The following is a 22,712-nucleotide window of genomic DNA, read 5'->3' as shown; positions in this document are numbered from 1 at the left end:
CTCATTTTTAAAGTTTTCAATGCAAACGAAGAATTTAGTTTTTCACATACAGTATACTCGCTATGTTGAAGAATTTCCCCCTGGGACCAATAACATTTTCTAATCCTCCATTGACGTGTCAAGAAACAGCAGCTTAGTCTGTTGTTTCAGTGGTTCTGGCCCCAGAAGGCTTGCAGGAACAAGTCTTCTACTTATGCTGACCCACCGCTTGCCTCACTGAGTACAGTATCAATGGTAAGCCACCACTGTATCATATTTGTCTTCTTTTGGAGAACCACCCACTGATAATGGAAAGTCTGGGCCTTTGTCTGACGCAATCAGCATTGTGAGGCAGTTGTTCTTTCATCATCAGGTAAGTGACAATGTGAAAAGAAAAGGGACATGTGACAGGATAATCTTTGGCTTCACACACAAAGGGAAGTGGCCAAAACACAAATAAGGATGTTTTCCCCTTTCAGTCATGAACCAAGAACCATAACTGCCTGAGCATGTCTGCAAATGACAACAAATCAATTAACACATCAATCACTATTACTAAAGCTGTGGTGGACAGAAGGACTGGAGGCAGGATTCTCCTCAAGTATGGGTATTTTTTTCTATGTTCAGTTACAAAATTAATGACATTATTGAAATTATTGGATTAAAGCTCTTACACTGATAATGTCTGGCTAAGTATCTGACTTATTGTCTTGTGAGAAGTGGCAGAAATGTAACTATAGAATTCAGAAATTTGTCAGAAGCAGCAATATTTTTTTTTGTCTGGTAGGTTTAAGGTAATTTTTGTTCTAATTAAGAGAAATATACACTCACTGGCCGTTTTATTAGGTACTCCTTGCTAGTCCCAGGATGGGCCTCCCCTTGCATTCAGAACTTTTTTTAAATAAATTCAGCAAGGTGCGTGAAATACTCCTTAGAGATTTTGGTCCATGTCGACATAACAGCATCACACAGTTGCTGCAGATTTGTCAGCTGCACCTTCATGCCTTCATGAATCTCTCGTTCCACCACATCCCAGAAGTGGTCTATTGGATTAATATCTGATGACTGGGGATGCCATTTGAGTACAGTGAACTCATTGTCATGTACAAGAAACCAGTCTGAGATGATATGAGCTGTGTGACATGGCACATTATCCTGCTGCAAGTAGCCATTAGAAGTTGGGTATACTGTGGTCGTAAAGGGATGGACATGGTCAGCAACAATACTCAGGTAGGCTGTGCTATTTAAATAATGCTCAATTGGTACTAAGGGGCCCAAGGTGTATCAAAAAAATATCCCCCTCACCAAGACACCAACACCAGCCTGAATTGTTGATACAAGGCAGGATAGATCCATGCTTTCATGTTCCATCCATCCATCCATCCATCCATCCATCCATCCATTATCTGCCACTTATCCGGGGTCAGGTTGCAGGGGAGGCAGTCTAAGCAAGGATGCCCAAACCTCGCTCTCACCAGTCACCTCCTCCGGCTCCACCGAGGGAATACCAAGGCGTTCCCAGGCGAGCCAAGAGATTTATTCTCTCCAGCGTGTCCTGGGTCTGCCACAGGGCCTTATTCCGGCTTTCTAACTGAGCGTATATCCATCTTATTACGGGTTAGATACCTGTCTGAAAATCACTTTGAACCTATCACTATCTTTTCCTCAGTGAATTCTCCACTAGATACCTCTATAGAATCATTAATAAACTACTTTTTTTGCGCCTCTCAGGTAAAAATCTATTTGTGGACAATCTGAAAAGAGACGGCTACCTACAATGGTAGCAGTGTACTGTATGTGTGGCTGATTCCCAGATACCTATTTTCCGACTGCCTGAAGTTACACCCCCACCAAAAATCCACTAGAAACCCTTCATTGCCCTTCCCTTGTTGTTTATCTTACTGAAGGGCTCGACATGTGACTAAAGTACAGAATGACAAAAAAATGAGAGCATGTGTCTCTGCAGGTTAGGGCTCTGACCTCCGGCTCAAATCCAATGGGAAAGGTGATATGCCTTCTGGTGCCCTTAAACAAGGCCATTAAACTCAATTTCTCATGGGACTGGTTTATCCTGCTCTCTGATCCTCACTTGTATGTCACTATGGACAAAAGCCTCTGCTAAATAAATTAATGTAAGTAGTATCTCTAATAAATCATTGTTTTGCTGAACCCGCCATACTCCAGAGTCATGGACCTCACTGACTGCCCACTGCTCTCTAACTGCCTCCCATCTTGGTTACGGGCATGGGTGGTCCTAGAGCCAGTAAGCAGCACCATTCTGCAAATGTGGGGTGTATCAATGAAGGGAGAGGGGTACAGAAGTCTAGTGAAGGACTTTGTTCTTACTTACTAATTAACTGATGAAGAGCATGAGTCATGGATCTATGTAGGGTTCTAGAATTAAATTATCGTACCTTCCATGTTTTCTCAGTTGTACTTCTGCTATACGCTTTCTAGTCATTCATTCATTCATTTTTTCATTCAGCCCTTAATTTAGGTGGGATATTTTATAGGGATTTTGTGATGCTGATGAACAAGAAAAAAAATTCATGATACAGGATCACTAAAATGCACTTAGTCAGACATGTTTCAATCTTAAAATTGCTTAAATAGCCATATTTAGTTGCTAGGGTTACAATTTAATTTCACTTAAGATTTTCACCTATTTGCTTAGTATTATAGAATATTTCTCTTAGTTCAAATTGCTCAAGATTACAGTAGCAGAAGCCACCTGGGACATGAACCACCCCAGACACAAACTAGAGTGCTTTCGGATTGTTTGAATGTATTGGGTTACGTTTTTCCACAACATTTAAAACTAGCACATAAGATAGTTATTTAGCTGTAACCTTAGAAAATTGCTTAAAGCCATTACTACAACAAAGCAAAACATTGTGGTTAAACTTAATCTGGACCCCTTCCATAGATGTCAACTTATAGTCAATCGTGCATAATTTTTTAAAGAAATTTTTGATAAAATGTATAGTGACTTGCAATGACACCTACTGAATCTTGAATTGAATGTATTGTAATGCAGCTAAATATACTCATTAAAGGATATTTATATTTTATACCATAATTAAACATATTGTCATTTTCAACACTGGCATTCAGCACCAGGCCGTGGATGTACCCTTGTCATCATGGATAATGCTACCAGGGTCCCGAGGCTGTGGTGCATGGAACGCCAACCTAAAAGAATGTGGCCTAGAGGCTGTAAGGGCATCTCCAAATACACCCCAACTGGCCTGGGCATGATGCTTGTGTCCTGGCTGACCGGCCCAGATAGAGAGCCTTGCTGAGTGTTTAAGCCAGATGCTGAAATGGATTCATTGATGCACTATCGCTTAGAATGGCCGCATGATGTTGACTTGATTCACTGTACTCTAAAAGATGCAGCAGAAGATCTGTTTGTACAGACTCATCAGGCCTACAGCCACTGATCAGGTCTTCAACCTGAATGTCTCTTGAAAGTTTCTGGTCTTCTGGCAGGGGTCCTACACCTCTGTGGAAACGGTAGGCCCCTTGAAGAAAGGTAAAATAAGATCAACTTTATCGATCCCAGAGGCACCCCAGCCACTGCCCCTCAGACCAGATTCACGACATCAACCTGTTGAAGCAGTGGACTGAAGCACGACCACTCCCGTCAGCCCTCTCCATGGGGCCTCCACAGGAGGTCCTTGCAGGGGAGGGCCTCGGCCCACTGCCAGGATCTGTGGGAAGTCCTTGTGTGCTACTGCGATGTGTTCTCAGGACATCATACTCCAGAGCCATCACACCCAGAATCACAATGAAAGGCCCTGCTGATGCAGCCTAAAGTTTATGCTGGGGAGCAGGTGAAAGACAGCAGGCAAAGGCTTATGCTTGCTCTACCTATAATATTAGACATCCTGGAAGATGACTGCCCTGACATCCAACCAGGGCTGGTCTGAGATTAAAATCCGGGCCCAGGATTTTGGGGTCCCCCACTGCCCCATGGTACATTTTGCCAAGCTGGTTGGAATTCCACATAACTCTTGCTGAGTCATACATTTTGACACAATACAATATGGCCAGCCCGTACACCTATCGCCACAGTGGGAAAACGCCCGGCATACCAGATGGCCAGGCCACACACCTATCGGTGAGGTGGGAAAATGCTCGGCATGCCAGATGGCCAGCCCGCACACTTATCGCCACAGTGGGAAAACGCCTGGCATACCAGATGGCCAGACCACGTGTCCATCGGTGAGGTGGGAAGATGCTCGGCATGCCGGATGGCCAGCTTGGGCCTGTACCAAAACCTGCTGCACCTCATGAACCTTGCCTACCTTTCTGACGAAGAGATACTCCCTCTGAATTAGCCACCACCAACCCCTTCATTACCAAACCCTGTCTGGAATAAATCTCACCCTTTCCAGTGTATTTGCTCCCCTCCACCATCACAGAAAGCAGGGAACAGTGCATTTATTTTACACTTTCAGGGCATAAAGCAGCAAAAGTCAGAGCCATCTTTATCCCTAAAGCTTACATTTCCTGTCCTTGCACCATCAGAATAAAATGTGTAAAGATTCCAGGGGAGCAAAACACAAAAGCATGACTCATGTGTCCTGGTTAGTCAGATGATACCGCCCAATCCCCCTTTACCCTTACATGGCTAGAAGTCAATAGTTTCCTGTGGCAATTGTTTCATTAAATTTAGTAGAAGTGGTTAAGAGGAGCACTTTTGGGCCTTTATTCTTACTTTGGGCCATACAAAAACACATAAAATGGCTCGCAAGTGTAATGTGCTGCATTTAATTTTTCTGCCACTTAATAATAATAAATTATTGAGGTTTCTTTCCATTGCTGTTCTAGGAATTGTGTGTAGCTAAGTGACAAGATAGAAAACATATCCAAGCAGTACAGAGACTGGAACAAAAGAAACTAAGAGTTCCTCCCACTCAAATGTTAGGCTGGGCGATTTGCGTGAACAAACACGCATGCAGGCATAGAGGACAATTAAAAATTATGTGTCAAATATCTTATAAATGGTGTCACTTTGCCAGAAGAGAGAACATTTGAACAGGAGAAAAAGAAAATGCACATGGAGCCACATCATTACTTGTATTTATATTTGTTTATTTAGCCAATTATTACAGAACCTTAAAATTAGCAGGTGGAATTGGCTTTAATGTACACTGAACCATCATAATATGGCTGAAACACAAAACAACAATCATTATACTACTAATACAACTATTAATAATGATGATGATGATAATAATAATAGCATCTGGCCAGTTTAACCACTACCTTAATCTATTAATATTAATATAAGATAATATTAAATTATGTTCGATTTTGCTCTATTCCTGTGATTTTTATTTAATAAAAATTTGATCGAAGAAAATGCATTATGTTTATGGTGAAATACAAACGCATCTTCACTGTAACAATAAGGTCTCAGCAAAGCGTAAGAGTGCAATTTTTCTATATGAAACAGTGACAGGAAAGGGAACGGTGCGTGTTCAACTACTTGTTGGTATGTGTATTCAGTTATACAGTACAATAAAATACGAACAGAAAACTTTTTCAATTTGCACTGCATTATCAGCAGACCTTCGCTCTTTCTGAGGTTCACATGACTCTCATTATTTGCTGCTGCAGTTCGTCCCCCTCTTTCTGACGAAACACAAGCTCTCTGTGTTGTCCTGGATCGAATGGTATGTGGGGAGAGTGGGCGGCTGGAAGGTCTTTCATCCGGCTTGGAAAAAAACATCTTAAAACAATTTGAGTGACTGCAGTACAGTGGGAGCGTATTCAGGAATGAGATCTGCATTAAAATGTAATGGCGGCGCCTGGGTGGGACCGCCTTGCGACTGGTTAGGACTGGATTAAAAGTTTTTTCTAGTGCAATGGCAACGGCGACATCAAAAGACAGGATTCTCAAAATATCGCTTACTTTTGCAGAAAGGAATGCACTCGACTTCCAGTTCGTTCACATAAAGGTGTTTAGTACTAACAGAGGACTTCGTAGCAAACAAGTAGGGCAGTAAAAACTTGACCAGATGAACCAACGATTAGAACATAATATCGAATTTAGTTTGAATTTAATTGAACCTGTAAAACGATGAATACTAACTAAACGAAAACCCAGCTCGAATTATGGAATACGATGTATTGGTGACATCTAGTGGTCAATAACACGCGTCTAATCGTGAAGTTCGGAGTGCTACATATTTACGTTTATTTATATATTTTAACTAAGATTTCAATATAGCTGATAACTTAAGTAGCATAGCGTAAGATAAGCATTCTGAGAACATCAGGGTATGTCAGAAATGAGAGCTAACACTGCACAACGGATTCACAAAATAAAACTATAAACGGAAAATAAGTTACAAATATGTGCAATGCCAGTCAGGGGCGCAGTAGGGACATATATATCCTGGCAGATTTAGAGGGCCCAGAACTTACAGGGGTCCTAGAATCCGTAAAATTATATGTAAAATCGGGTGGGGTAGAAGTTCTAGCTACGCCCCAGATGCCAATATGAATAACCGAGACAACGAATTTGTACCTTAATGCTCTGAGGTGACACCTGCCGTCCACCAACTGCCAATAAAAACCCGTGTCAAAGATAACATGATGAAATTTTTACGGAGTAACAATTAATGACGTGAAACTCCTTTTCCTGACGTTATTAAGATTAATTATTGGTATAACCTTTTTGGTTGAATTAAAAGTGTGTAAATAGGAAAAGATAATGGGTGCTGTTTTAGTGTGTGATCTACCGGCTTTCGAGCTCTACCACTGGGTGGCGCATAAATACGTTCCAATGACATGCATTTTATTGTGTCACATTTTCTATCAATTCTTTAACTTTCAAATAAATCATGGAGACACTGAGAATAAAGCTAAAGCAGAGGTTGAAGCTACATTGATAGTACTGTATGTGGGCTGAGCTGGTAAGCACATGCTAGGACAGCAGGGAATGTTTGGTAGCTGCTAATACTAGCATCAAATCAAAAATAAAATAACATCAGTGCAGTCAAACTAAAGCTTTAATGTTTTTTGTCCAACAGTGAAGAAATAATTGCTTACATGTGAAGTCTCCCCTGCAGGGCTGCTTTTAAGGTTCTGTAGATGTCTGTGCAAAAATTTGTCGTAGGGGCCCGGCTGACCATTTTGGACCATCCAGATCTTTAGCTAAACGACTATCAACTCTCCAGTCCAAATCACATTAGGCCTGAATTGCGATCCCCCCCCCACTGACAACGACAGCGAATGATGGCTTTCATTTAATATGTGATCGTGATTAGTGAACCTAAAATATTTTCTGCCATGTTCATTCATGCTAATTTTTTCAACGAAAGTGGTTGTTTGCGTTCACCTTATTGAAATGGCGAAATTGGCAGAAATTGTAATTAATAAAATAAATTGTAAAAAAGTAAAATTGTAATAAATAAAAATAAATATAGAATATCATTGGATAAACTATATACTCTTTATTATTTAGATAAGAATTTAGAATCAAATTAATGGTTAGTCTTAAAGACTAGTTTTAATGCATATTATTCAATGTAATTATATTGAATAAAGAAAGAAAAAAAAGTTCATTCATCATTCTTATCGCTGAAAATTCAAATTAGCAAAGACATTTTAGCTACTGAAACTTCTGAAAGTAGTATCGGTAATGTACTAACAGTAACTGCATGTAGTCATAACTACGACGGTGCCCAGAGTCCACGTCTTGATTTCTGTGCAAGAAAGTCATCCACAAACTGATCTAATTCCAACTGTCCGACGACTTCGTTCTCAATTGCCAAAAAAGCTAAGTCAGAGCATCGCTCGGTTGACATAGTACTTCGCGAATGGTTCTTTAAACGTTGCAACGCACTGAATGAACGTTCAGCCGAAGAGATGCCAATCGGTAATGTAATGAAGAGTCGAAGCAGCACTTCGGACTGATCCTGATTTGTGTTTATAAGGTTCACTCATCTCAATGCAATATTGGTTAAATTTAAAAAAGCAAGTAAACGTAAAACGTTGTTGACAATAACTGCGAAATGGCCGCCAGATATCATCTGGGTCAATTCGGGCGATTTTCGAGCCGTATTTGACGTTCAATGAGCATCACACTGGTTACGCCCACATGCTCGCCCTGTGGGTGGCATTGTGAGCATTGGGGATGCAAGTAAGCAGTGGTGGAGTAAGTAAAAATAAGTAATAGTGATCGTAAATTAAAACAGTAGCTGGCATTCTGGTTTCTCGAGTGAAAAATTACCAATAAAAATTGCTGCGCCCAAACAGGGGCCCGTCGTTGCAGGGACCGATTGCACCTGTGTTAAAAGGCCCTGCTCCCCTGCCTGCTTGGCTTCTGTGCTACTGTTCATCAGAAACAGCACCAGCACCCCCCCTCATGTATGTCACAGTCGTTCACACCCTACTCCAGGTGGTCACAGTAACATACATGAAAGCCAGGGGAAACAACAACCATCAAGTGACCATCAAGTATCAACGACTTTAGGGCTAAACACAGAATTTATAAACCTGCTACTCTAACCAGTCAGACAGAATTGAGAAAGCCCTCTGGATTGAAGGGTGAAATGTTTTCTAAGAACTAAATAAGTCCAGTTGCTCTGAATAACCTTTCTTGGGACAATGTAAATATTATTAAAATCAGAGGCGAAGGCTCCTGGATCTCGGTGGGTGATGTAAGGTCTACTGACAGGCACGCTCGGTTGCCCTGTTTATCGTTCTCAGTCACTACGTAACGACTATTGTTTTCTTTCGTCCCATTAAATGTGTCTAGACCTAAATGCCTGACCCTACGTTCGTTCGTTCGTTCGTTCGTTCGTTCGTTTTCCTCATGGTGTTTTCAGAATAGCCATATTTTGTTTTTCTTCTGCTTTGCTGCTCTTGTTACACCCATCATGTGACTTCCTTCCTAATCGCCCCTTGTAATTGGAGGACTTAAATGTGTAAGTCACCACAAATAAATAAACAGATATACCACATTTTTTTTTGCAAAATATTTATTTATAGGTGATGTATTTAGATAAGAAGAAATGCACATAATATATATGGCTGGCAGTAAAAAAAAAAAACACTGAAGACTTGCACACCATAATATCAAGCGCTTATGGATACGGCAATGCATGGTTGTCCTTATAGAGGAGAACCTCCAACCTCATGGAACCTTATAGAAGAGAACCTCCAAACCGTTAGCACAGGTAGTGTTCACATTCCTGCCTTTGTGGTTGTGCTGATGTTCAAACCTCTAACTGTGACTCAAGGGCTTCTGACATTAATTGGTGATGGATGTTGTACCACTCTGCAGGAAAAGGAAGCAAAACTGCGGCCAGACTAATGCATGCTATTTCTTCCATCTACAACGCTGTATTCTCAATAGCTATCTATTCAGTGCGGGATCATGGTCAGAGTAGGACCTATCCTAGGACACGAGACAGACGCAATCTGGCAGGAGCACAGTATGGAGAGCCTAGCAGATTCAGGGGTCCCAGCATTTTCCAGGGGCATCTGATTGCGTAAATGCATGAATCATACTTGCAGGGATTTAGTCAGGAGGCCCAGAATTCCTATCTATGCCTGTGCAACCTGTATGCAATATCAGTGCACCGTGTCAAATTATAAATGAACAAAATAAGATTTCAAGTTAGAGTTTTACATAATTTAGTGGGACAGTTCACCCCAAAACTGTAAGAGATATGTCTTAGAGGGAATTTAGTGCTATCTATCCATTTAGGTTGCCCTGCTGAGAATTGCCTAGTTTTGGAAATATCAGCCATGGAAATGTTGGGCTTCTCTCAAACATAGGAGCAGATATCATGGGCGTGCTCGTGCTTGCATCTTCTGCGCAGAGGATAGCGCCTCATGACCTCGGTGGACAGACAGCACTAAAGCCCCTGTGAAGCACATCTTTTCTGTCGTTTTGGGGTGAACTGCCCCTTTAAGCTTCTTGGAGCATTTAAATCAATTACTATGTGGTTTATGTTCCCAGTAGTTACTAGTTACATCACCTTCATGATGCTTCATAGCATGAACATGTTGAACATGGTGCTACATCATACGGCTCGATAATGAATCTAAAGTGTGGAATAATTTAACATTACTTCTTACATCATTACTATAAATAAGTCTCCCTTCCAACCTTATTTTAATGGCTAAATCTTTGGTTCCCTATTGTAGTCATTTCAGACTAGTTTCTCTCTATTGACCAGGATGACAACTACTAGTGTAGGTAGTGTTTTATTCTTATATATTATTATCAGTCAATGTTTGCTTGATTATCCACCCCAAATGCACAGTACCTTACAGGAGCCCTGTGATTGACTGAATGCGTTCTGTCAGGAATTTCTATTTTGTTAAGCACACTGCATTGGTATTAAAATGATATTATAAAATCATTGATAATATGCATATACATGAACACAAAGGACTTTGAAATTCTGCGTTTTTCCAGCTGACTTTAATTATGGTAATCACATTCTCTTGTGTGAAATTGCCTCTTTAAGATCATGGACCTGAGTATTTCATGTAGTTCAGGTTAATTGTTTAACTCTTCTGGGTCAAATGTGATTTGTCCTTTTAATGGGAAAGAAGGCCTGAAAAAACCCTCTTTTTACTCTCTGTAGATTATAGGGAGACATTATGCAAGACAACAGCCACTCTGCGGTATTTCAGAGACCTTATAATATGCTTTTATATGAGCAATGGCTATAGAACTTCAGCCATAAATAGCTTCCTTAAGCATTTTACATTCCTCATCTAAATGGTAACTTAGTAACAGCCATTCGTTTTCAGGTCAGACCAACTACTGCTTTTCTCCCCCCTCAAATGTTTTAAATATCCTGCATATTAGGCAGCCAATTTGTTTCTGTGTCAATGTACAGCCCCATTTCCAAAAAAGTTGGGATGTTGCGTAAAATACATATAAATAACAGAATGCAACAATTTGCAATCGTATACACCCATATTTAATTGAAATAGAACAGAGACATGTAAAACTGAGAAATTTTGTTGTTTTATGACAAATATTTGCTCCATTTCAATTTGATGCCAGAAACATGTTTCAAAAAAGTTGTGACAGGGGCGTGTTTACCACTGTGTAGCATCACCGCCGCTGTGTAGCATCACCACCGCCGTGTAGCATCGCCGCCGCCGTGTAGCATCACCGCCGCCGTGTAGCATCACCGCCGTGTAGCATCACCGCCGCCGTGTAGCATCACCGCCGTGTAGCATCACCGCCGCCGTGTAGCATCACCGCCGCCGTGTAGCATCACTACCGCCGTGTAGCATCACCACCGCCGTGTAGCATCGCCGCCGTCATGTAGCATCACCGCCATGTAGCATCACTACCGCCGTGTAGCATCACCTTTTTTTTTAACACTCTGTAAACGTAAGATAAGAAATTTACTTGCTACAACAGCTTGAGGATAAAGATAAAATAGCAAAAGAAAACACAAATCAGAACATGTTATATAACAGGTAATAAATAAGAAAAAAAATAATGAAAAAAAAATCTGTGTGCACAAATTGTGGATATTGGACATATGAAGTGGAATAAGTAAGTAACTGCATGTGTAATGACACAAACACAGATACGGCACCAAGTAGGATATAAATATATGATCCACAAGTCACACAAATACAGTTATTATTGCACAAATGTACAATTATATGTAGTGGACAGACAATAATAGAAATTAGTGCACTTGACTGTGGAGTTATGAAGTTGATGGCAGATGGAATGAAGGACTGGAGGAAGTGTTCCGTCTTACATGCTGGATGTAGCAGTCTGTCGCTGAAGGAGCTGAGTAACGCTCACACTGTCGTGTGCAGGGGCTGAGAGGGATTGTCCGAAATGGATGTAAATTTGACCTACATCCTCTTCCCACCCACCTCCTCAGTAGAGAAACTGAGGAGAGCAGTTGCTGGAGTTTTGAATGCGAAATGTTCTCCCATTCATTCATATAGGATTTCAACTACTCAACAGTGCGGGTCTCTTTTGTCGTATTTTTCGTTTCACAATGTGCCAAATGTTTCTAATGGGTGACAGGCCTGGATTGCAGGCAGGCCAGTCTAGCACCCAGACTCTTCTACTACAGAGCCATGCTGTTGTATTATGCACAGAATCTGGCTTGGCGTTGCTTTGCTGAAAGAGAGGTTGTCTGGAAGGCAGCAAATGTTGCTCCATAACCTGTATATATCATTCAGCATTAATGGTACCTTCCCAGATGTTTTAAACTGTCCGCTGATAACAAGCTGGATGGTCCCTCTCCTCTTTAGCCTGCAGGTTGTGGTGTCCATGATTTCCAAAAAGAATCTGAAATTTTGATTCCTCAGACTGCTGGACAGTTTTCCATTTTGCTCAGTCCATCTGGGCTCGGCCCAGAGAAGTCAGAGTTTCTGGATCATGTTTAAATCTTTGCATGGTAGAGCTTCATCCGACATCTGTGGATGGAGCGACGGACTGTGTTCACAGACAATGGTTCTGGATCTGTTCCTGAGCCCACGCAGTGATTTTTGCTATAGAATCGTGTCTGTTTTTAATGCAGTGCTGCCTGAGGACCCGAAGATCACAGCTATCCAATATTTTTTTCGGTCTTGTCCCTTACGTACAGAGATTTCTCCAGATTCTCTGAATCTTCTAATGATACTATATACGGTACTTGATGAAATTCGCAAATTTATTGCAATATTACATTGAGGAACATTATTCATAAATTGTTGCACTTTTTGCCCACACAGACTTTCACAGAGTGGTGAACCTCTCCCCATCTGCACTTCACAGAGACTCTGCCTCTCTGGGAGTCTCTTTTTATACCCAATCATCTAACTAACCTGTTGCCAATTAATCTAATTAGTTGTGAGATGTTTTGTTTTAGCATTACACAACTTTTCCAATCTTTTGTTGCCCTGTCCCAACTTTTCTGCAATGTGTTGCTGGCATCAAATTCATATTTAGCATATATTTGTCATAAAACAATAACATTTCTGTTTCAACATGTGATATATCGTCTTTGTTCTATTTTCAATTAACTATGGGTTTAAATGATTTGCAAATCATTGAATTCTGTTTTTATTTATATTTTACACAGCATCCCAATTTTTTTGGAGAGGGGGTTGTAGGACTTAAAATATTTTAGTTCATTCAATTAAAGTAAAGCAGGAAATATAGCAGACCCAGTCAGATTAGCTTTCAAGTGGAACCTGAAAATGGGCTGTTGTAGCCCATATTATTATGTGTATTTTTGAAAAATATTTAAAAATGTTAACAAATAAATACAAAGAAACTAAACAAACAAATTAAAATAAGAAAATAAATTAAATATTTGTAATTCATAATATATAATATAATAATGTTACATTTATACAGCACCTTTCACAAACCCAAGGTCGCTTTACAAGGAAGAAAAAAATCTGAAAGTAATTGCATTTAAAGGTATAATATTTGTAGTAATTAATACAATATTAAATAATAAACCAATTTAAAAAATAAGTTACATTTACAAGTAATACCTGCAGTAACACATAATAAATATTTTTAGCCATTCCATTTTTACATTTAGTTTCTGTTTCTCAGCATGATAATATCAGAACACAAATGAATACAGCATAAAGTAGGACCACGCCATTGTACTCGGTAAAGCACCGCATCTCAACGGGCTTCCTCTCCCGTTTGGTTAAAACAGCTGGGATGGTGTCTTTCGCTCCATCTTCTTTATTCTCCTTTTAAATGAACCACCTCTGGTCCCTGAACTGCGAGTCCGTGTCTCCCATTTGTACACAAGGCTGAATCGGAGTGGATTAATAAGGCCGAGTGGGTCAAGAGAAAGGCGTGAGTTTGTTCTGCCTTACTGTCAGCAATGCTTGCCTGTCTTTCACGTTAGTACAAGTTATGGACAGTCTTATTTACATATAATTAATGCACATATTTGGCAATAAATCAATTAAAGATTGGGCCAGGTGGTTGCTGTTAAAATAAAAGCATAAAATACTTCATTCATATATGGTGAAATCAGGCAGTAAAAAAAAAACATTCAATTTCTGTGAGTTCAAACACATTGCCATTATAGATGTGTCTATTTCAGTATTGCTAAACAGTTAAACCTTGATAGTTTCTGCCCTTGTCTCCAGGATCAAGGACAGTGTTTTACAAGTAATTACTATATTATAATCTGAGGAGATTTTTGGGGGAGGGGGGTGGTGCTTAAACTACAAAGTGTTACCCCATTACTTTAATGTGACAAAATGCAGCTGAATTAGAGAGAAGAGAAGAAAGGAACGACCAAGCAGCAAACGTTTGTGGGCAGGTGGCACTGCGCGGACAGGGAGCTCTGGGTGCTGCGGCATCCCCCGGCTCAGTCCCTCACTTAAACACTCTGATTTTCCTGATGATCATTCTAACAAACATCAACACATCTTGCTTGTTTTTTATCCACGGGTTGCTGCTGTGGAGACTGGGGTGTTCCACCCTTCCTCCGTCTGTTTTTCTTTTACGACTAGCTGCACTCGAAGGATGCCTCCTGGCTTCTGAAGACCAAAGCAAAGCAAATTCCAGGCTCCTTCCATCAGTTCCCTGGTAGCTGGGTGCTGGGTGGCTCAAGAGGTGAAGCTGGAAAGCCAGTGAACATCTACTGAGTGAAGTCTGCGTCTCCTTGTCCCATCGCCTCCCTGCTCCCTGCACCTCACTTGCTGCACATTAAGTCGGTGGCAGACCCATCTGCAGCTGCGCAGCTGAGCGGGCTGTTTGCTTGCACTCTGCTGATCTCCTCAAGAGCCCTGGCCAGCAAATCCAGGTCCCCAATGTCCTGGTGCAGAGCCTCCCACAGGTTCAGGATCATCCCTGAAGGGCTCTGCTGCTTGGCGAAATAGGATAGATTCCTGCAGTGGAAGTGAAGAGCAAAAAGGCACAACTGCTTGATGAGGGATGCAGTGAGAAATATGTGGTGTGTCATTTGCATTTTAGATTCTGCATGTAGGTTCTGATAGTAATATTTGTAGAACGTTCAAAGAAAACCACTGTGAAAAACATCACATGCCATTTTTATGATCTATTTTTTTAATATGTGTTTTAGTTTAAAATCTTTTAAGTTATTGCTGGCCCTCAGCTGCTGTGGTTTATATTAATGGCAATTAATGTGATATTCATATTTCTGATCACCAGATGGCAGTGTTTCGTTGCAAGTACATTGTTGTCTAAGTGTGCACAGGAAATGAACGTGAAAACAAAACCAAGGCATTCTAATTTTGTGCAGGTATTACACAGTGGCAGCTGGCCTTCACATGTTCTGGCAACAACTATTTGTCTTGCAGGACACTCAAAAAATTATACCTTGCAAAGGGCATTCATCACCACAACACTAATGTAAGAGTGTCATCAGAAGCTTCCCTATGTTACTGCCAAGACAATTGTGTGTCATTAAAACACAAATAATGCGGTTACTCATAATCATATTCACAATTTACACTTCCTCTGAACATGTGTAATCATTTATCTCCCATAAGAATGGAAAGAAATATTACTACCCAGCAAAAGCATTAAGAATCTTGCAAGGCCGAAACTCAGTATAATTATTCCAAGCATGGTAGCATGGGAAAGAAGGCTGCGGCCCAAGCTCCTTCCACATGCTAACTTTGTTCTTTTGAGCTGCACTTTTACACATCTAAAATCAAATCAACTAAGTCAGACTGAGGGACAGTATCAGGCAGCTATGCATCAGTGTGACAGTCGTACCCCGGGGTGTATTACATAAACAAACGTAAATTAACAGTCGTACCCCAGGCTGAATCAAACAAAAAAACGTAAAATGACAGTCGTACCCCAGGCTGTATTACACAAACAAACGTAAATTAACAGTCGTACCCCAGGCTGAACCAAACAAAAAAAACGTAAAATGACAGTCGTACCCCAGGCTGTATCACACAAACAAACACAAATTGACAGTCGTACCCTGGACTGTATTACACAAACAAACATAAAATGACAGTTGTACCCCAAGCTGAATCACGCAAACAAACGTAAAATGACAGTTGTACCCTGGGTTGTATTACACAAACAAACACAAATCGGCAGTCGTACCCTGGACTGTATTACACAAACAAACATAAAATGACAGTTGTACCCTGGGCTGTATCACACAAACAAACACAAATTGGCAGTCGTACCCTGGGTTGTATTACACAAACAAACGTAAAATGACAGTTGTACCCCAGGCTGAATCACACAAATGTAAAATGACAGTTGTACCCTGGGCTGTATTACACAAACAAACATAAATTGACAGTCGTACCCTGGACTGTATTACACAAACAAACGTAAAATGACAGTTGTACCTCAGGCTGAATCACACAAACAAACATAAAAAAGACTGTTGTTGTTTCTCTTGCCACCCTGCAACCCTGTTAGAACCCACTACATTTTTTTCACAATTTTCACATTTTTAATTTGTACATACTTATAAAAAGCTACTGTGTCATTTAGGCTATTCAGGCTGATTAATAATAGACAAAGTCAACCATTGCCTTGAGTCTAGTTCATATTCTATACATTTGCATGGTGCTGGGTACCCCACTGAATAAAATCCAGTGTAACATTTTACTGAGGTTTTACGTACAGATTTGTTTGTGGACCTCTGTTATAAAAAGTAATCAAACCACAAACTAAAATCAAAGAATAATCAAGAGTTTAAAAAAATACAGACTGAAAAGCCAGGAATAGTATTGATCATCCCTTGAGAAATGTAATTTGGCCAGATTAGTAGTAAACTCTAACCTCATTCTGCTAACTGTGTTTGCAGTAGCTGCAGTACATTGCCAGAGAAATAACGCTTTTCAAATATATAGGTAGATGTCAAAATACAGAAAGCTGTTTTTGTGTAAATGAGATATGAACAGCACCAAATACAGCTCATTATAATCTGACTTAATAATTTTTACATATTTCTATTACATATGTACTGTATATTTTTAAATGCCTGTTTTATTGTGTTATTCATATTTTTACAAGTTGATTGGTAACAGTAGATTGTCTCTCCATTCTTTCTGTGGGGTGAACCAGAGGCCAAACACCATCACTGCACCCCGCCTAGAAAGAATGTCTGCAGAGGTAGACCGAGGGCTGTCCCAGCAAAGCGCTGAGGTCTCTTTGAGCACCAGTGATTCACATAAGCACTGCCATAAGGCGGAATGTTAGGAACTAGGGCTGCATCTCTTGGAGGCAGATTAAAAGTCCCTCTTGCTCAGGGAGCTAACGCTAAACATTCACTCATTCCATGGTGAGGCTAGAGGCAAGGTCTCACCTCTCAATGTGAAGTTTCTGTGCTAACAGCCTCCAGTCCTTGCCCTTGGCGTTGGCAGTATCAAAAGTATTGCATATCCTCTGGCGTATGGAGAGGGGAATTCTGAAGGCCTTGGGTCCTGTCTGAAACGTGACAGTGCAGTCTGCTGGCCTGAAGACTGGAGCTGTATCCTTTTCCCTCTGGAAAGTGATTTCAGTCAGGCTAGGATGGGCTTACAGTAGTGAAATATATGGCAAAGATCATCAGTTCACACCCCAAACAATTATCATAGATAAAATGTATTTAAAACTTTCAAATACATACTATAAATTAAAGTCCTTAACTATACTGAATATGTACAAGCCAGGGTCTTCAAAGCTAGAGCATTTTTTGGAACAAATACACTGTATGAACAAAAGTACTGACACACTTGGCCATTAAACCTACAGGAACTTCTATGACGTCCCATTCTAAATCCATAGGCATCAATATGGAGTTGGTTCCCCCTTTGCAGCTGTAACAGCTGCCACTCTTCTGGGAAGCCTTTCCACAACATTTTGGAGTGTGTCTGCGGGAATTTTTGCCCACTCATCCAGAACAACATTTGTGAGGTCAGGCACTGATGTTGGGCACAAAATGGCCAAGAACACAACAACACAATTCTCTAGCCGCAGATGGGAATGGAGAACTGACCTCCGCCACAGGCGTGTAGACCTGGATGATCTGCTCCTGCCCCTTGACCTGCCGCACGCTGATTTTGCAGGAGAGCTGGGAGGTGGCTGTACTGTATCGCTCCAGGGAGAAGCCACAGTGCAGAGGCTGCTGATTGCTGCGCCACACCTGCGAGAAGGGAAACTCCTGCAGCGCAGGCAGGAAGGCGGCGGTGACCCGCAATACTCTATAAGTTGCGTCTGCATTTTCAGTGCGTACTGCCTGTTTACATTTTAAAAAGTGACGCGCAAAAAGTAATTTAAAATTTTGTACTCATTTTATTTAGTCACATTTTTTTTTTTTTTTTTAGCCATAATGGCTAAGCCCCCTAATTCAAGGATAAATCTATAGGATTTAGCCACTATGCTATTTGCCCAGATGCATACTAGGCTATAAGAGTTAGCAATAGACCAGAAGTATGCAAACCCACAAACGTTGGTGTCATTAATAATGTGCCAGATTAGAAAGAAAAGGCTTTTGGCCAGAACAGACCCCAAACAACATACAGTGTTAAATAAATACATTTTTAAAAAATCAAGCATTTTAGTTCATGCAGTTATACACTCCATTTACAAGGCTTTGGCCTCCTCTCGCGTTATTGTCTTTTATTTGCTTATCAGGTGTGATAAATACTCCGTATTTCAGTCTATCGGACAGTAACCAACTCAGATTCATGGCAACCGTGGATACTCCAGAAGCTTGAATTAAATATCTGTTGTTGAAAAATAGCTGGTCAAACTCTGTGTCCTCAAAGGGCTTCACAACAGGCAGGCAACAAGCCTGGGAAAGCAGAGTAACACGGGAAATAGGGCAGGATGCTTCGGATGAATAATTCAATTCTGTGGCTCACAGGTGGGGGAGACATCCTTGGCCTTTATGTCTCCCTTCTATCTATGTACTTCAAAGTGACCAGTAAGGGTGAGCGCTGGAGAGTATCTGACAAAAATACAGGCACGGAAATTTTCGACACCCCCAAACCACTTTGATCTTATTTTCTGTGACACACTTCAATTAAAGGACCTGTAAGTAAAATTATGGACTAAGCTAATAAGTGTGTCTTCAATACCAAAGGCTGACCTCGGGACAGCAAAGTCAGCTCTCTTCGTTTGCTCTGCGCTTTACTGCTATCCTGACATACTCACACGTTTAACGTTGAGTCGGTAGTGTACAACTTAAGGCCCCACTAAGTTAAACTTTTAGTATATATCAGCACTCTACTATTTCAGTTAAATGTTCTATTTTTATTCCAGAAGAATGAGGTGTCAACATAGCTGATTTTTCCGCACTACTTAGTCCTTGACACTTTTGCCTGCCCTGGTGCAGATAAGTACTTATAAGCTGAACGGTACCTATATAGCTGTCACGACTGAAACTGGTTCTATCCGGTACCTGACAAGTGGTGAAAGGCTTGATGTTCCACAAAAACTGTGGGATGTCCTGGATGGAAACCTGGAGGCTAAAGGTGTTCCCCTTGAAGCACAGAGTCTTAGGTTCTTCCAGAAGTTCCCCCCCTCTGAGCTTCTCTGTGGCTATCACCTCCTGCAACATGAAGATTTTGAGATGTTCATCACTACTCATAGATGTATAAACAGCTCGAAAGAGACACAGATAATGATTTTAAAATATCACCTAACGTGATTGTGTATGTTATGTAGTATATTATGTTTAATTATGAAATATATAACAAAAAAGATTTTTAAAAACTGCATTTAATTTTGTTTTGCAGGAAAAAAAAAACACAAATAGTAAAAGTCGAAACTTAACCATTATCCCCAAAAATGAAATATGTTAAATGCATTTTTGATTTCAATGTGTCCAAACAATATTTTTTTCATGCTCTTTATGTGGCCCATTTCAATCATAAAGACAGAAACAGATGCATTGTGGGATTCAGTGATTATATGAGATTGAAAGTCAGCTGGCTAGGGAAGCTGAAATCATTATTTGCAAATGGCATTTCAGAATACCTCATTACATTTATTTATGTACCTGATGCTTTTATACAAAGTGACACATAATTGAGAAAGCAGGGTCAGCCAATTGGGGTTAAGGGTCTTGCTCAAGGGCCCAGTGATGGAATCACTGTGTCAAACCTGCGATTTGAACCAGTGACCTTTCAATTACAGACACAAAGTCCCAGCCCACAGAGCCGCCCACCAGCCCTCAAACACCTCTTGCTGTCAACATTCAATCTCCCCAATTTCATGTCTTTTTTGTCACAGAATCACTGGGCATGATCGCCATTAAACTACTACAATAACTAATTCTATATACAGCCGTGGAAAAAGTTAGGAGACCACTCTGTATTTTTGAACAAATCTGCATTTTTTAATCTGGGTTTAATCATGGTTCTGCTGGCAGAAGGCTACGCTGAACAGCCGGTTGCTTTCAGGTTCAAAATTTCTAAGAGAGCAGTACACAAGAAGAAGGTGAAGCAGGAGACACTGGGAATGACCAGAAACCAGTCAGGTGAAAGGCAGAAACGACATTCTAATGCCACAGGTGACCGGTAACTTATCTGACAGTTTCTTGTGAATCGTAGGAAGACATCAAGTGACCTTCAAAAGGAATGGGAAACATTAAGTGCAGGTGTGAAGTGCACTGCTAGGACAGTTTGTATCAGGCTCCTAGAAGCAGGACTGAAGTCCCATAAAGCAAGGAAGGAGCCCTTCATTAATGAGAAACAGGGAAGAACCAGGCTGCAGTTTGGAAAAAATATATATGTATATTGTTCATTGTGCTGTGGTCTCTTCATTTTTCCTACAGCTGTATATGTACTTTCATAATATTCAAATGTTCTTCCCCAGTTATAGAGTCTGCATGTTTTCATGTAATCACTTTGAGCTGAACCTGAACGCAACTTTCACCTTTATTACCAGCAATCACACCCCACTATTGTGCAAACGGATCCAGCCTGCAGTTTTTGACATTTCTAATTTAAATAACATGCAGATCTGTATAGTCCAACAGTGAGGCTTTGAAATAGCTTTCAGCATTAAATTCTGAACATGGATTTTCCAGACAGGAACGGACAGGAGATACTTGCTTAGATTCATTAAAGTTAAGCATTAATGTCTCTGCTCAGAGGTGCTACAGCCTCGAGAGACACTACATGGCGAACAGGGCCAGACATTCACCAAGATATGCCATCTGGAAAATAATTGTGAAATGGATGGGTGCCATAGGGGACAAAGAAAAGGATTTTTGAGAGAAATGGCAGCAACTGAAAGACTCAAATCTAAAGTGCCCTGCATCTTATGTTCCAACAGCTGTGTGGTTAACTGGTAAATTGGTGCCCTATGAACATCTGTCTGAGAGAGAAGGAATTTCATACAGGTATTTGTCAGATTTTGGTATGGTAACAAACTGCATATTATTGTAATCTGGTAAAAAAGCAATTATCCCATAATTATTATTACTAAATGTCTGTTACTTAGCCCTTATCTTTAGAAAACACTAGCAAGCTTTAAGGTTTTCTATTATTATCATCACAATTTAGGATTATCAATACTACTTAATTCCTCTTTGTAATACATATTGTTAATAACTCTGTAAGCAGCCATAAATGTTGTATACCAATGTACACTGTGCCTACAGTCATATTTGGGTCACTAAGTTCCTGGTTGAAACAAGGCAGAAATGGAAGCCCAGCTGCAGCAACTGGACCTGAAAGGCATGGGGTGTGTCGTCCACGCAGTAAATCCGCAGACTGTACTCCATGGTACCAGGGCCTGCGCAGCCAAAGGCAGCCAGCCGCAGTCGCTTGGAGGCTTCCTCAGTTAGCGGCTCCCCTGTGAGCACAAAGCAGCCCGGCTGCTCCAGCAGGAAGTGGCAACTTAAGGAGTCCATCAGGCAGTAACAGGAAAGGGTCTCGTCCTCCAGTGACATCACTTCCTGCAACAGGTGGGAAGCAACAAGAATCAAAGCTTATGTTTCCCACACAGACGTGACTCATGCATTAATTAAAAAGCTGATGTTTGGGCATGTTCAGAATCTCTTATAAACATATTAGGGCCTGCATAACTGCAACAGTAGTACTTAAAAACAAAAATAAAATTGTTTTTGGCAACACCTTTAATGACTAACAAGACATAATTTGTAGATTTTCATGAATAATAGGGTCGAAGGTATGTAACAATGGTGTGCAACTACAAGGAAAGGACAAATGATTGGTAAAAGTGCACACCATAGAATCACAGTATGACTTTATGAGGATTTTAAGTTAAAGACGCTGCTGATCAAAAGGACGATTTGAGTGGCTCAGTGGGCCAAGTCTCTGTGCCTGTCATCAGAAGATCGCTGGGTCGAGCCCTGACCTCAGCAGAACAGTCTCGTGTTGGCGGGCCCTTGAGCGAGGCCCTTAGCCCCCAGCCCCAGTGGTGCTGCATGTTAGCTGACCTGGTACTATGACACCCCCACCCCCCAAGCTATGAAGAGCAAAATGGAGTCAACAGAGAGAAGCATTCCAATGTACCTGTACTTATGCAAATGGGAAATAAAGAATGTTTGTTTGTAAATAGCCTGGTTTTATCAACTCCAGCCCTGCAGTACTCAGACTGCCTATCAAGCCTCTGACTGTAGCTGACTTCCCGTCAGTGAAGAAATGTGATAAGGTACTAATGATACCTTATTTGCCACTTTTACAAGCATATTTTTCACATAACCAGTCATGCTCTTAGATGAGACACACCCACCTATACTTGAGAGTGACGCTTTGAGTCAGAGCGCAGGACCAGCGATTTTTTTCAGCATCCC

At 40.8% G+C, this 22,712-nt stretch overlaps 1 protein-coding gene across 1 annotated transcript in view; it reads right to left on the bottom strand.

Annotated features, from left to right (window-relative positions):
• Positions 1-12,635: 12,635 nt before the first annotated feature.
• unc5da (unc-5 netrin receptor Da) overlaps positions 12,636-22,712 on the bottom strand; it is a 141,662-nt gene continuing 131,585 nt past the window's right edge. The window contains exons 13-17 of the mRNA XM_072714488.1: positions 21,624-21,851; positions 19,347-19,496; positions 17,940-18,104; positions 17,268-17,446; positions 12,636-14,850 (exon numbers count right to left, since the gene is read on the bottom strand). Of these exons, the coding sequence (XP_072570589.1) occupies positions 14,655-14,850; positions 17,268-17,446; positions 17,940-18,104; positions 19,347-19,496; positions 21,624-21,851 (918 nt within the window). The 3' untranslated portion in view covers positions 12,636-14,654. The remainder of the gene's footprint in view (positions 14,851-17,267; positions 17,447-17,939; positions 18,105-19,346; positions 19,497-21,623; positions 21,852-22,712) is intronic.

This window comes from Paramormyrops kingsleyae, chromosome 7 (genome assembly GCF_048594095.1).
Source record: "Paramormyrops kingsleyae isolate MSU_618 chromosome 7, PKINGS_0.4, whole genome shotgun sequence".
In the NCBI taxonomy this organism is placed as follows: Eukaryota; Metazoa; Chordata; class Actinopteri; order Osteoglossiformes; family Mormyridae; genus Paramormyrops; species Paramormyrops kingsleyae.
Note: the sequence above shows the minus strand (reverse complement) of the source record. Positions and strands in the feature narration are given on the sequence as shown.